This window comes from Vitis riparia, chromosome 7 (assembly GCF_004353265.1).
Source record: "Vitis riparia cultivar Riparia Gloire de Montpellier isolate 1030 chromosome 7, EGFV_Vit.rip_1.0, whole genome shotgun sequence".
NCBI classification, from domain to species: domain Eukaryota; kingdom Viridiplantae; phylum Streptophyta; class Magnoliopsida; order Vitales; family Vitaceae; genus Vitis; species Vitis riparia.
Window position 1 is genome coordinate 10,564,850 of NC_048437.1, and position 12,364 is coordinate 10,577,213.

The 12,364-nt window shown below is 38.0% G+C and overlaps 1 protein-coding gene and 1 long non-coding RNA gene across 13 annotated transcripts; both read right to left on the reverse strand.

The window, feature by feature from the left end:
- Positions 1-3,977, reverse strand: LOC117918495. 10 transcript variants are annotated; one of them, XR_004651865.1, is made up of 9 exons: positions 3,183-3,977; positions 3,004-3,066; positions 2,651-2,892; positions 2,463-2,541; positions 2,264-2,347; positions 624-948; positions 377-466; positions 131-214; positions 1-24 (listed from the first exon to the last, which is right to left on the reverse strand). It is a non-coding gene; the product is annotated as an uncharacterized LOC117918495 (long non-coding RNA). The 10 variants fall into 10 exon arrangements; XR_004651867.1 differs by having other exon boundaries at positions 2,982-3,066; XR_004651861.1 differs by having other exon boundaries at positions 721-948; positions 3,004-3,086.
- A 1,046-nt stretch (positions 3,978-5,023) lies between these two features.
- LOC117918494 (putative disease resistance RPP13-like protein 1) lies at positions 5,024-12,153 on the reverse strand. 3 transcript variants are annotated; one of them, XM_034835201.1, is made up of 6 exons: positions 7,946-12,153; positions 7,727-7,849; positions 6,892-7,007; positions 6,648-6,727; positions 6,437-6,501; positions 5,024-5,107 (listed from the first exon to the last, which is right to left on the reverse strand). In XM_034835201.1, exon 1 carries the CDS (start codon positions 12,020-12,022, stop codon positions 8,294-8,296), a length of 3,729 nt encoding a protein of 1,242 aa, XP_034691092.1. In that variant the 5' UTR covers positions 12,023-12,153; the 3' UTR covers positions 5,024-5,107; positions 6,437-6,501; positions 6,648-6,727; positions 6,892-7,007; positions 7,727-7,849; positions 7,946-8,293. The 3 variants fall into 3 exon arrangements, with proteins under 3 accessions (XP_034691092.1, XP_034691091.1, XP_034691093.1); XM_034835200.1 differs by having other exon boundaries at positions 6,835-7,007; XM_034835202.1 differs by lacking the exons at positions 5,024-5,107; positions 6,437-6,501; positions 6,648-6,727; positions 6,892-7,007 and adding an exon at positions 7,466-7,608.
- Positions 12,154-12,364: the final 211 nt, after the last annotated feature.

Here is a 12,364-nt window from a genome sequence, read left to right on the forward strand (position 1 = left end):
GTCCCTTTGATTGCCATCCTGCATCTAAAAAGTAAATTCCATCATTATCAAGAAGCAAAAGCAATATTTTGAGTTAGAAATGGAGATTGTTTTTTATATCAGACTTACAATTCAATAGACTAATAATCACCTGTGTTTGGAAGAGGATAGTCCCAAATACCTTAAATAGGTTTGTTTGTAAAAATCTTCCTCTGCACCATATCCAACCCAAGATCTATAGGCAGACCAACGAATGTAATCATAAGCAGGTTGTTTTTCCAACTCTTTTTGACTGCTTTTCCATGTTGATATGATTAAAAACGCATGGCCCAGTAGCCATTTTATTTTAAAATTAAAATAGGAAATATAAGATAAAAAATGAAAATAGCATATGTACCATGCTTTTCCTAGGCCCTTTCATCTTCTTTTCACCATCACCATATTAGAGAATGAACAACCAACACCATATTCACTTCAGACATGGAATCTGCAGGATGAAACTCAATATTCCTTTCTGTTAGCATAATAATGAAAAAGAGTTATATGTTTTCAATGTAAAAGGCAAAAAAATAAATCAAGAGCATTTCATTTTGAATATATATTCAGAATTTTTTTTAATGCAAATATAAATTGTTGCACATAACTGATGAATTAGAGAACTAAATTTCCAATCAGATAGAAGGATGGATGTGAGCAACAAGAGAAAAGAGCGACTATCATCAATTGGGGTACTTGATTGACCTTTTTACTGCTGTACAATGCAATCTATCTCCAGATATGGGAGGATATGAGCAATTTAGGGCCATTCTTTTCCTTTGTTCTTCATGAACCTCCTTTTTAGAATAGGACATCTCTCTTGATTATGTAATGTTGCAAGTATTGATAGGACTCAGTTGTTGCCATACATTTTACGTGGGGTTTCCAGAGTCACACACTGGCAAAGCACAACCCCCTCTGTAACACAAGTATCTGAAGACAAATATTTTAAAAGAACTGTTAATGATTAAGATTAAAAAGGGGAAAGGAAAATAAACAAAGAAAACATAAAGTACTGTGCTCTTTCTGTGTGACTTTTAAGCTTCTTTAAGAAATAATAAAATCATTTGAATTAACAAGTGGAACTGAGATACGGAACAACATGAAGAATAGAACGTTTTAGAGAAAGAAAGTTATTAGCAAGTAGAATATTTGGTGGAAGATTACAGAGAATTGTGGGTACCTGATTGAAATTGTTATTGTTAGACAATGCCATCTATTTCCATCTAGGGGGTGTAGGCAATATTGGGCCAATCTTTTCATTTGTTCTAGAATAGGACACCCATGATTACAAGTCTTGCAAGTGACGGTGGCAGCCCTTCCTTTGGCACAAAGGATAGAGGCTTCTTCATATTCTCAAAATCTGAAATCGCAAGTTATTTAAGGTTGGTGGTCCAAAATTCTTTTGGAGAGAACCTCACATCTGGACAATTACATAGACCCAACATACCAAGAGCTGTGAGATTTTGCAGCATATTGCCTGGAATTGGCTCTAATTTCTTGCAATTCCAAATGAAAAGCATCTCAAGAAACGAGGGAAAGTTGCCTCTTGGAATGCACTTGAGAGACAAACATCCCAATACATGTAGTTGTTCAAGACGACAAGTGTTGTTGCTGTCAATTGAAGTGTGGTGCATAATTCCCTCAGGTAGAGACTCTAGTTTCTGGCAATCTATAATGAGTAGCTTCTTAAGGGTGGTGGATAGCTTACCTTTTGGTAATCTAATAAGAGATGGACAATCTACAATTTCTAAGCACTCAAAGGCACATCTGGTGCTCACCATTCCATCGGCCAACGTCTCCAAAAGCTCACAATTTTTCACCAAAAGAAGTCTTAGCATGGACAACATATTTGTCTCTAGGAATGGCACAAGTTCTGGCAATTATGAATTACCAAATCTATAGGAGATGTGAGGGTGCATAGTGCATTTGGCAGCTTCTCTAAGTTGAAACATCCTTTCACTTCCAAATATTGAAGATTGCAAGGCAGCCTTTGCTCGTCCAAGGATACAACCCCATCACACCCATCCATCCATAAACCACCAAGGTTTTCCAACCCAAATCCAGGCTTCCTCAAACATGCCGGCTCATCACCAAGGTTTACCTTCAACAACTTACTTACAAAGACCTAACTACCACCTCTCATTAAGGGATTTTATCTTCAATTTATATTATGATAATATAAATTTGAATGAGCACATTTGAAATTAATACAAGTGAGGAGAGACATAATGAGAAAAAGAACAACCTGGGATATATGCCCTTTCTGTGCATCCTGAACTGCTTGACATACCAGATGATAGTAGAAAGGTCCTCTCTAGGTCAACAGTAACTACAATATCATGTAATTAGTCAAAAAGATGTAAATTTGAGGGGAAAAATATGAGAAAGTTAAAAACAATCTGATGAAATACAATGGTCAGTTTAGAAGTTCGAGAAAGTTATACCTCTCCCGTTTTTGAAATACATATTTGCAAAAAGATGGCAGAATCCCAAAAAACCAAGGTGTTAAATAAAGGAGCATTCCTATGTGATTAAAGTACAGAAAAAAAAATTAAATAAAAGGGCTTCATTAACATAATAAGATTCAAATTTAGACTGGAATGAAACAGAACTAAAACAAAATCTTAAATACCTTTTAACAATTAATGGTGATTGAATCAGTATACTGAGCTTTAAACAAAAAGAACCACCAAACATAAGGCCTTTTGCCCATCCCTTGGTGGGAAGTGAAGTTGTTGCCCAAATTTGATAGGGCCTTAAAACTTGAATCACATGTAAATCCAGAAACTAGAAAAGAATGGGGCATTTAGTACATCTTCTTTCATGTGTAGGATATTTAGTATTTACCCTTGCAGATATGAATGGCAGGAAATTCTGTGCAACATAAATTCCATCATTATTAGAAAATGAAAGCAATATGTTAGGGTTGAAAATGGTGAAAATTATGTTCCATCAGAACTTACAATTCAATGCATTAATACGCACCTTTGTTTTGGAAGAGGGCAATGCCAAATATCAATATTAAATTGTGGTAGGAAGGCCTAACTTCTGAAAAATTAGGAGAACCCCTGATTACATAACAAAAGGGCGACTCAAATATTATAGAGAGAGTAGTAATTAGCAAGTAGAACCTTTGATGGAAGATTACAGAGAATTAGGAGTACCTTATTGAAGCTGTTATTGTTGTACAATGTCATTTATTTCCACGTAGGGGATGTGGCCAATCTTGGGCCAATCTTTCCGTTTGTCCTTGAGACACCTCTTTTCTAGAATAGGACACTCCCAGATTTCAAGTATTGCAAGTGTTGCCCACCCTTGGGCACAAAGGACCAGAGCTTAGGGCAATTGTAGAGTTCAAGGCTTTTAAGAGAGATGAGGCTTTGGAGACTTATGGAGGCTATGGATTTCAAGTTGTAGAGATTTACCAACCGGAGACATGTGATAGATGTAGGAAGAAGAAGGTGAGAGCTGGGAATAAAAAGCAGATCTGGGAATGGGCCTTGAATCATGAGCTTATCAAGAGAGGTGAGTGTGTGGAGGCCCCACCCAGATAGAGGCCACCTCATATTCTCACAATCTGAAACACAAAGTTCTTCAAGGTTAGGGTTCAAAAACGCTTCTAGAGAGGACAACACATCTTGACAATTACATATTTGCAAAACTTGAAGAGATGTGAGATTTTGCTGCATATTCCCTGGAATCGACTCCAATTGCTGGCAGTCCCAAATGGAAAGGGTCTCAAGTGTTGAGGGAAAGTAACCTCTTGGAATGGACTTGAGAGATGGACATCCCCATACATGTAGATATTCAAGATGACAAGTGTTGTTGTTGTCAATTCCCTCAGGTAGAGACTCTAGCTTCTCACAATTTATAATTATCAGCTTCTTAAGGGTGGCGGGTAGCTCCCCTTTCGGAAAGCCAATAAGAGATGGACAATCTTTAATTTTCAGGTACTCAAGGGCACACTATTTCCATATATTGGGAGTACCTGGTTGAACTTGTTGTAGTTTTATAATGTCATCTATTTCCATATAGGGGATGTGAGCAATCTTAGGCTAATATTTTCCTTTGTCATTGAGGCGCATCTCTTTTAGAATATGACATCTCCCCATTACAACTCTTGCAAGTGTTGGTGGTGGGTCAATGTGGGTAGCTCACCTTCTAGAAAGCCAATAAGAGACATCTTTGAACCCCTATTAAGACCACCTGCCCATACCAAATAAAAAGGGGGAAAATGAGTAGAAAAAACTCATATCATATCAAAAACAGAACAAATTAAATAATAATAATAATAATAAAATCATACTTTTTTGTGTCTTAAGGATGTGATTCACCATAAAATATCATGGAAACATTGATGAAACTTTATATAATGCATTACTCCAAAATCAACGAAGAATAGTGCAAAAGGTGATTGTATTTCTTTCACTTCACAAGAATGGAACCTTTTAAGCCGTGCTACACACTATATAATGGGGAAATTAGTTTATAATTATTATAAAAAAATAAAAAATAAATTTCAAAATTAGCAAGGCGTAGAGCAAATTTGTCATATAAGGAGGGAAACGTGATCTCTGCTCATTCCCCTATTAAGAGAAAATATGAATCTTTCAATGGATGAATATGTCCTTTCTCTATTCTTCTTGCAATAAGGGTTGAAGCTTAGACTCATTCAGCCTTACACCATCGCAATTCTTTTATGTGGAAAGGACTGCAATAGGATATTCTCCATTGACCAAAAGTGAAGCAAAAAAGAAGATAAGAAACAGAAGACAAAGTACAATTAGGAGACAAGAATTTACCAACTCATTTACAAAAATACTTACAAACTCCCCAATTATACCAGCTCTCTGTAACTTCATCAATGCATTTGTGAAATGCTAATCTGGAAATAAATTATATAACATAAGGAGTGGAAAATTATAAAATCAGACACCAACACATAAATATGTGTTTGTGTATACCATCTTAATGGAAAGAAAAACTATTTACTTGTGGCCCCCTATGCTTGCCAAGATTTAGCTTATTTAATATAGTCAGAATCTGGTGTATGAACCTCATCCACGTCTTCAACACCTGAAGAATAACCCTAATGCAACAATAATTACAGATTGCATAAGTACGGAATGCAAAGAGAAGTGAAAATCAAGGGTATATGGATTCTTTATAGATTAATATTCAAGGAATAAATTCTGATTATATATGTATATATATAAATTGAAGCACTAAATGAAAAGCACTAATAACATAACTATTTGTCATGTATATCGACAAAGAACATGCAGGTGCAGCCAAACACATGACAAAGAATGGAAAAGAAGTAGGAAGAATCTGAAAAAGCTTTAGAGTCAAAGCAATGCTGGAGATGCCACATGGGCAGGCCTAATTGATTCTACCTCCACTAAAATTCTTCTCGTTGTTATCAAGTCCAAAAGAATACACGTCCTGCTATTCAATAACTTTTGCCTTGCATACTCCTTAAATTCTACAGATTAAGAGGATCCAAGGGTTGTCATTTCAGTTTCTTTAACTCTTCCCTCGTTTCAAACTCCTCATAGCATGGAAAGGATCCACTCTTCCCTCTCAAGGTTAGGCAATTTCCTTCCCTTACAGAAATTATTTCACCCCTTATCAAATCCGTCTTCAGTAAATTCATCAGATTATTTTTTTAATTGTACAATCTTAACATTCCTACCATCACAAATATTCTTTACAATTCACCAATTTCTTGCCATGATTCTGAAAGGCATTTCTAGAGGGTCATGAGGTTCAATATAAAGAGAAAAAAATAAAAAATAAAAGAAAAGGTGGGAAGTGGAGGGCATGAGGTTCAATCTCATTTCCCTATGTTGATTGAACCAATAATTGCCCTCTCTTCAACCCTAAACTGATTATGAAAGAGGGCCTTTTATCCCTATTAGATTGGGCAGATTAATGCTACATGAAGTGAGCCTCCAAATACAAATGAGACTCCAAATACAAACTGATTATGGAAGAGGGCCTAAGTAATTATTTTACAAAGACTAACTAGAGATATTAGTGGACTCTCTTCTTCATCAGTTTGTAACATGAATCATCAGGGTCAAGTCTTTTACTAATCCACAACCTTCACCTTCTGGTATCACATGGGCAGAGCATGCCCATTGTAGCAAACAGTATGATAAAAATTAAAAAAAATTATGTAGCACTAAGTCAACAGAATTTTGGTGCAGAAGCCTAAGCAACCATATAGAAATATGCAAATGTGAAAGCTAGAAAAACAGTAATAAAATATCACCTTACCTGGTTAGGTTACAATCATCATGTGCCCCAATTAGGGGATTTTACCTTCAACAACTTACTTACAAAGACCTTAATTTGAAAGAGCACATTTTAAATCAATACAAGTGAGAAGAGAGAGAATAAGAAAGAGAACAACCTGGGATATATGCCTTTTCTCTGCATCCTGAACTGCTTGACATACCAGTTGCCAGTAGTAAGGGTCTAGGCCAACAGCATTTACAATGTCATGTAATTAGTCAAAAAAAATTAAGTGGAAAAGCAGAAAAAGGGAAAAAAAATCTCATCAACAAAGAAAAAGGGAAAAAAGATGAGAAAGTTGGTCAGTTTAAAAGTTGAAAAAGTTATACCTCTCCCCCGTTTTGCAATACATATTTCCAAGCTGATGGTAGAATCCCAGAAAACCTTGGTGTTTAGTAAGGGAGAATTCCTGTGTGAATAAAGTACAAAACAAAATCAGATAGAAGGGCTTTATTAAGATACTAAGATGCAAATTTAGATTGGAATGAAATAGAACTAAAACAAAATCGGAAATACCTTCTATTAATTAATGGTAATTGAAATAGAATACTGGCTTTAAGCAAAATGAAGCACCAGATATAAGGCCTCTTGTTGTGGGTTAGGTTCTGCAAGTTTGCCAAGCTGCCCATCCCTTGGTAGGAAGTGAAGTTGGTGCCACATTTGATAGGGCCTTAAAATTTCTTTTGGACCTGATTAGCAAAAAATTGTACACATGAAACTGGAATCACATGTAAACCCCAAGATTAAAAAAGAATGGTGCATTTATTACAGCTCCTTTCATGTGTAGGGCATTTCCCCTTGCAGATATGAATAAGGTGCATCAATGGCAGGAAATTTCCCTTTTATCTACATCAATCCTTTTTCCTGCCATCCTATATGTACAAGACATCATTATTGGAAATTGAAAGCAATATTTTGAGTTGAAAGTGCCAAATATCCAGTTATTAAACTATGGTAGGAAGGCCTTTCTTAAGAAAATAAGGAACAAGCTAGAACACAATCAAGAGAGGTGAGTTTTTGAGCACAAAACTGTTTAGCTTGTTGTAGGAAATGAAGTTGGGCCCTAAAACTGACCATCCCTTGGTAGGAAATGAAGTTGGTGCCAAATTTAATAGGGCCTTAAAACTACTTTTGGACCTGATTACCAAAAAAAATTGACAGTGGAGACTGGAATTGCAAGTGTAAACCCTGAAATGAAAAAAGAATGGTGCATTTAGTACAACTATTTCATGTTTAGGATATTTCCCCTTGCAAATAAGCTGCACCAATGGCCAGAAATTTTGCTTTCATCTACATCAACGTGCAGCACAAATTCCATCATTATCAGAAAATGAAAGCGATATTTTTAGTTGAAAATGGTGAAAATTGTGTTCTATCAAAACTTACAATTCAATGCATTAATAAGTACCTCTGTTTTGGAAGAGGGTAGGGACCTTCCTTTGGAAAAATAAGGAAAAAGCTAAGGGCACATTCATGAGAGTCGAGGTTTTGAGCACAAAACTCCACAACTTATTGTCGACCACGGCAGCCCCTGATTACGGAACAAAAGGGAGACTCAAATATTACAGAGAAAGCAGCAATAAGTAAGTAGAACCTTTGATGGAAGATTACAAAGATTTGGGAGTACCTGATTGAAGCTGTTATTGTTGTACAATGTCATCTATTTCCACATAGGGGATGTGGCCAATCTTGGGCCAATCATTTCCTTTGCCCTTGAGGCACCTCTTTTTTAGAATAGGACACCGCCAGATTACAAGTCTTGCAAGTGTTGGTGGTAGCCCTTCCTTTGGCACAAAAGACCGGAGCTTAGGGCAACTGTAGAATACAAGGCTTTTAAGAGACATAAGGCTTCGGAGACCCATTGAGGTTACGGATTTCAAGTTGTGGAGATTTACCAACCCGAGAGAGGTGAGAGATGTAGGAAGAAGTAGGTGAGAGCCGGGAAAAGAAAGCAGATCTGGGAATGGGCCATGAATCAGAGCTTATCAAGTGAGGTGAGTGTGCGGAGGCCCCACCCAGATAGAGGCCACCTCATATTCTCACAATCTGAAATAGAAAGTTGTTTAAGGTTGGGGTTCAAAAACGCTTCTGGAGAGGACACCACATCTGGACAATTACATATGGTCAGAAGTCGAAGAGACGTGAGATTTTCCAGCAGATTCCCTGGAATCGACTCCAATTGCTCGCAGTCCCAAATGGCAAGTTTCTCAAGTGTGGAGGGAAAGTAGCCTCTCGGAATGGACTTGAGAGATGGACATCCCCATACATGAAGCTTTTCAAGACGACAAGTGTAGTTGTTGTCAATTCTCTCAGGTAGAGACTCTAGTTTCTCACAATTTTCAATTATCAGCTTCTTAAGGGTGACAGGTAGCTCCCCTTTCGGAAAGCCAATAAGAGATGGACAATCTTTAATTTCCAGGTACTCAAGGGCACAACTGTTAATCATCATTCCATCAGGTAGTATCTCTAGACCCTCACAATTTCTCACACTAAGATCTCTTAGCATGGGCGGCAAACCTGTCTCTGGGAATGACACGAGTTTCAGGCAATTATCAATTATCATATATGCAAGAGATGTGAGGGTGTGCAATGCATTTGGCAGCTTCTCTAAGTTGGAGCATCCATTCACTTCCAAGTATTGAAGATTGCAAGGCAGCCCTTGCTCTTCCAACGATACAACCCCATCACACCCATTGATCCATAAATGTCGCAGACCACCAAGGTTTTCCAGTCCAAATCCAGGCTTCCTCAAACATGCCAACTCATCACATTCATTTATTCCCAGATCTTCAAGGACCATTAAGCGTTGTGCAAGCCTTTCCCATAAACAACTCAGCCTCGAAATTCCCCAAATGCGTAATTGGGTAAGTGAGGGGACATCACCATCCCAACTTTTTAACGACCCAACTACTATTAATTTAGTAAGAAGTGGAAGTCGTGGAATTGACATTTCCAATTCTTGGCATTCTTTAACAAAAAAAACCACAAGGGACGGTAACTCATGAGGTAAGTTGATCAGTTTTGGACATTTTATTATCATAAGCTCATGGAGGGAAGGAAACAATGCTTCAGTTTCCTCATGTCCCAATTTGGGAATTAACCAATTGTTCCATTCTGCCATATTCTCAAATCTCAGAGATTCCAAAGACTGAAAAGGGCTTGCGGTATCCCCATAGAACCCATCACCTATGCTTTTAACTTGATTCATTCCTTTAATCACCAAGTCTTTGAGGAAAGGTAAACCCCCAAGTGCTGGCAATGATGTGCAATTTTTACAATTTGTAAGTTCCAAACAAACCATTTTGGAGAAGGATGGATCTCCTATCCAATGCGGGAATTTTGAGCCACCATAAAGTGCAATTTCCAGTTTTTTCAAACTTTGATGAGGTTGCAACCACTTAAGGACCTCTATCTCAGTACTTTCATTCCTTGAATTACCAGAATCTTCACTCCATACCATAATTAAGTCTTCAATATTTGGTATCTCCTTCAAATTGACATACATTGCATCTCTTGGATCCAAAACATTTTCCAACCCTACAATGGCAAGCTCTCCTCGGAGATTCAACAAGTTCTTCAATTCTTTTATTCGTGACCCATTATCTTTGCTTAGAAAAAACTTAGACAATGTTTGCAAATTTACCAAGCTTCCAACTTGTGGAGGCATCTCTTCCAACATAGTTGAACCACTAATATCAAGATGTCGAAAATTGGTTAAATTCATAATGCAAATAGGCAACTTAATGAGTTCCATACAATTGCATAATATCAATGATTGTAAATTGTAGAGACTACTCACTGCTTCAGGTAACCATTTGAGTTTAGTATGAGACAAATTAAGATACCGTAAATGTTTCAAGTCACCAATCGAATTTGGCAACTCATTTATTTCATAACCACTCAAAGAGAGCACCCTTAATTGTATCAACTTTGGCAACAAGCCATGAAGCACCTTAGTACTTAAGTAACATTTCATCTTATTATCTACGGTGACGGGTAATGCAACAAATGTTCGTAATTGCTCCGGTTTGTTAAGGACTTCAAATTTTTTGAATACATCATACTCACTACGTATGAATGACAAATGACGAGTCATTTCAGAAGTTTTATGTATATTCTCTAAATTGAAGCATATTTCTGTAGCATCATCTTGAGCTAGATCATTGATCAAATCATGCATTATAAATTGGGATTTACTATTGCTTGATGGTTGGAAAAAACATCTAGATAATAATTCATCAAAATAATCAGCACCTAAATCTTCCATTTGGCATTTTTCTTCTTCTGCTTCATGAATTAAACCCTCCGCTATCCATAATAAAATTAGCTCTTTTTGCTCAAATTTATAGTCCCTTGGAAACAATGCACAGTAAGCAAAACATCTTTTTAGATGTGAAGGGAGATGTTGATAGCTTAATCTTAGCACTGGGATAACACCACTCCTATTCCACATTTTGCTACTCAGTACATGTTCCCATTGATTCTGTGGTTTGGAGCGTAGAAGCCCACCGAGCACCTTTGCTGCTAAGGGCAAGCCACTGCATTTCTCTATGATCCTTGTATCAAGCAATCCCAAATTTGGATGTTCATCGATATTTTTGTTTTCAAATGCATGTTTCACAAATACATTCCAACAATCATCATTAGATAAAGGCTTGAGCAAGTGGTGGTAGTTGTCTGCTCTCATCAATGATGCAACATTTGTATGACGTGTTGTTACTACAATTTTACTTCCTCTAGCCCCCGACTTAAAGGGGGTCTGTAAGTGACTCCATTGCTCATAATTGTTAATGTTCCACACATCGTCCAAAACTAGCAAAAACCTTTTTCCAACCAGAGTCTTGCTTAACTTGAGTTGCACTTGATTAAAGTCATCCCCATCACGGATTTCATCTGGAGAGAAGGCATTGAGAATTATCTTCGTCAGCTTCTCTACATCACTCTCATCTGATACACACACCCACACCCTTGGCTCAAAATGCTTCACTATTTCATCGTCCCTGTATATCAACTGGGCCAGTGTAGTTTTCCCCATCCCACCTATGCCTACAATGGGAATTACCCCAAAGTTGCTTTCACCGCCTTCATCCTTCAACAGCATCCCAATAATAACCTTTTTGTCATCATCCCTGCCGTGAACAGGTTCATCAATCAAAGATGTAGTGGGGGGTCGTTGCCAGGTAGAAGTTGCTCCACATGCAAACCTTTCCCCACTTTTTTCAACACCCGGGACCGTATGAAAACCCAGCTTAGCTTTCCGGCAAGAAATATCGTCTAACCGCCTAGTGATTTCCTGGATCTTGGTCCCCATCTTAATATTAAACCTAACTTCACCAACAGGATTGAAACCAGTAAAGCAAGTCGGGATGAGGCTCCGTACCTTACTTGTGGTGGCCACCTGATCAGCTCCTTCTGCCATCAACCTGCGTCGCAACAGCTCGGTCGCGAGCTCGTCCAGTACATCTTCCATGTCGTAAGCCAAGTCTCGGAGATCGTCAAGCCAATTTTTCACGGACGGCTTTGTTGTCTGCTTCTCCTCAGCTTCGTCCAGTACTTCATTAGTCATCATCAGTTCCTTCTTCCAGTTTTCAAGTTCAGCAATGACCTCCCCTCGGCGAGCGAACTTGAGCAACTCAGGGGAAGCCAACTTCCCGAACAGAACTTCAAGGGTAGCAGAAAGAACAGACTCTCCAACAACCTCCATCGGCTAATTCTTTCCAGAAATCGAAGGGCAAGCAGAAGAGAGAAGAAACAAGCGAGATTAGAAATTTTCTCTGCGTAGACCTGAGCAACAAATGTAGATTGCTATGGGGGTTGCTGGGTCAACAAGGTTTGGCTCTAGTGGGCCCCATAATTGAAAGGAAAGCGTGGAACGGTGGAAGCAAGGAAGAAAATGTCGTGTATCGATATTCCATGGAGAATGAAATATCGGTCCGGCGCTACAGTGCCTCTCCGTTTGCTTGCTGCCGAGAGAATTTGATTTTGGTTTGGGGTCACCTGCTTACCACCTGGGCTAACTCTTTGATACATGATATGCAACAAATAT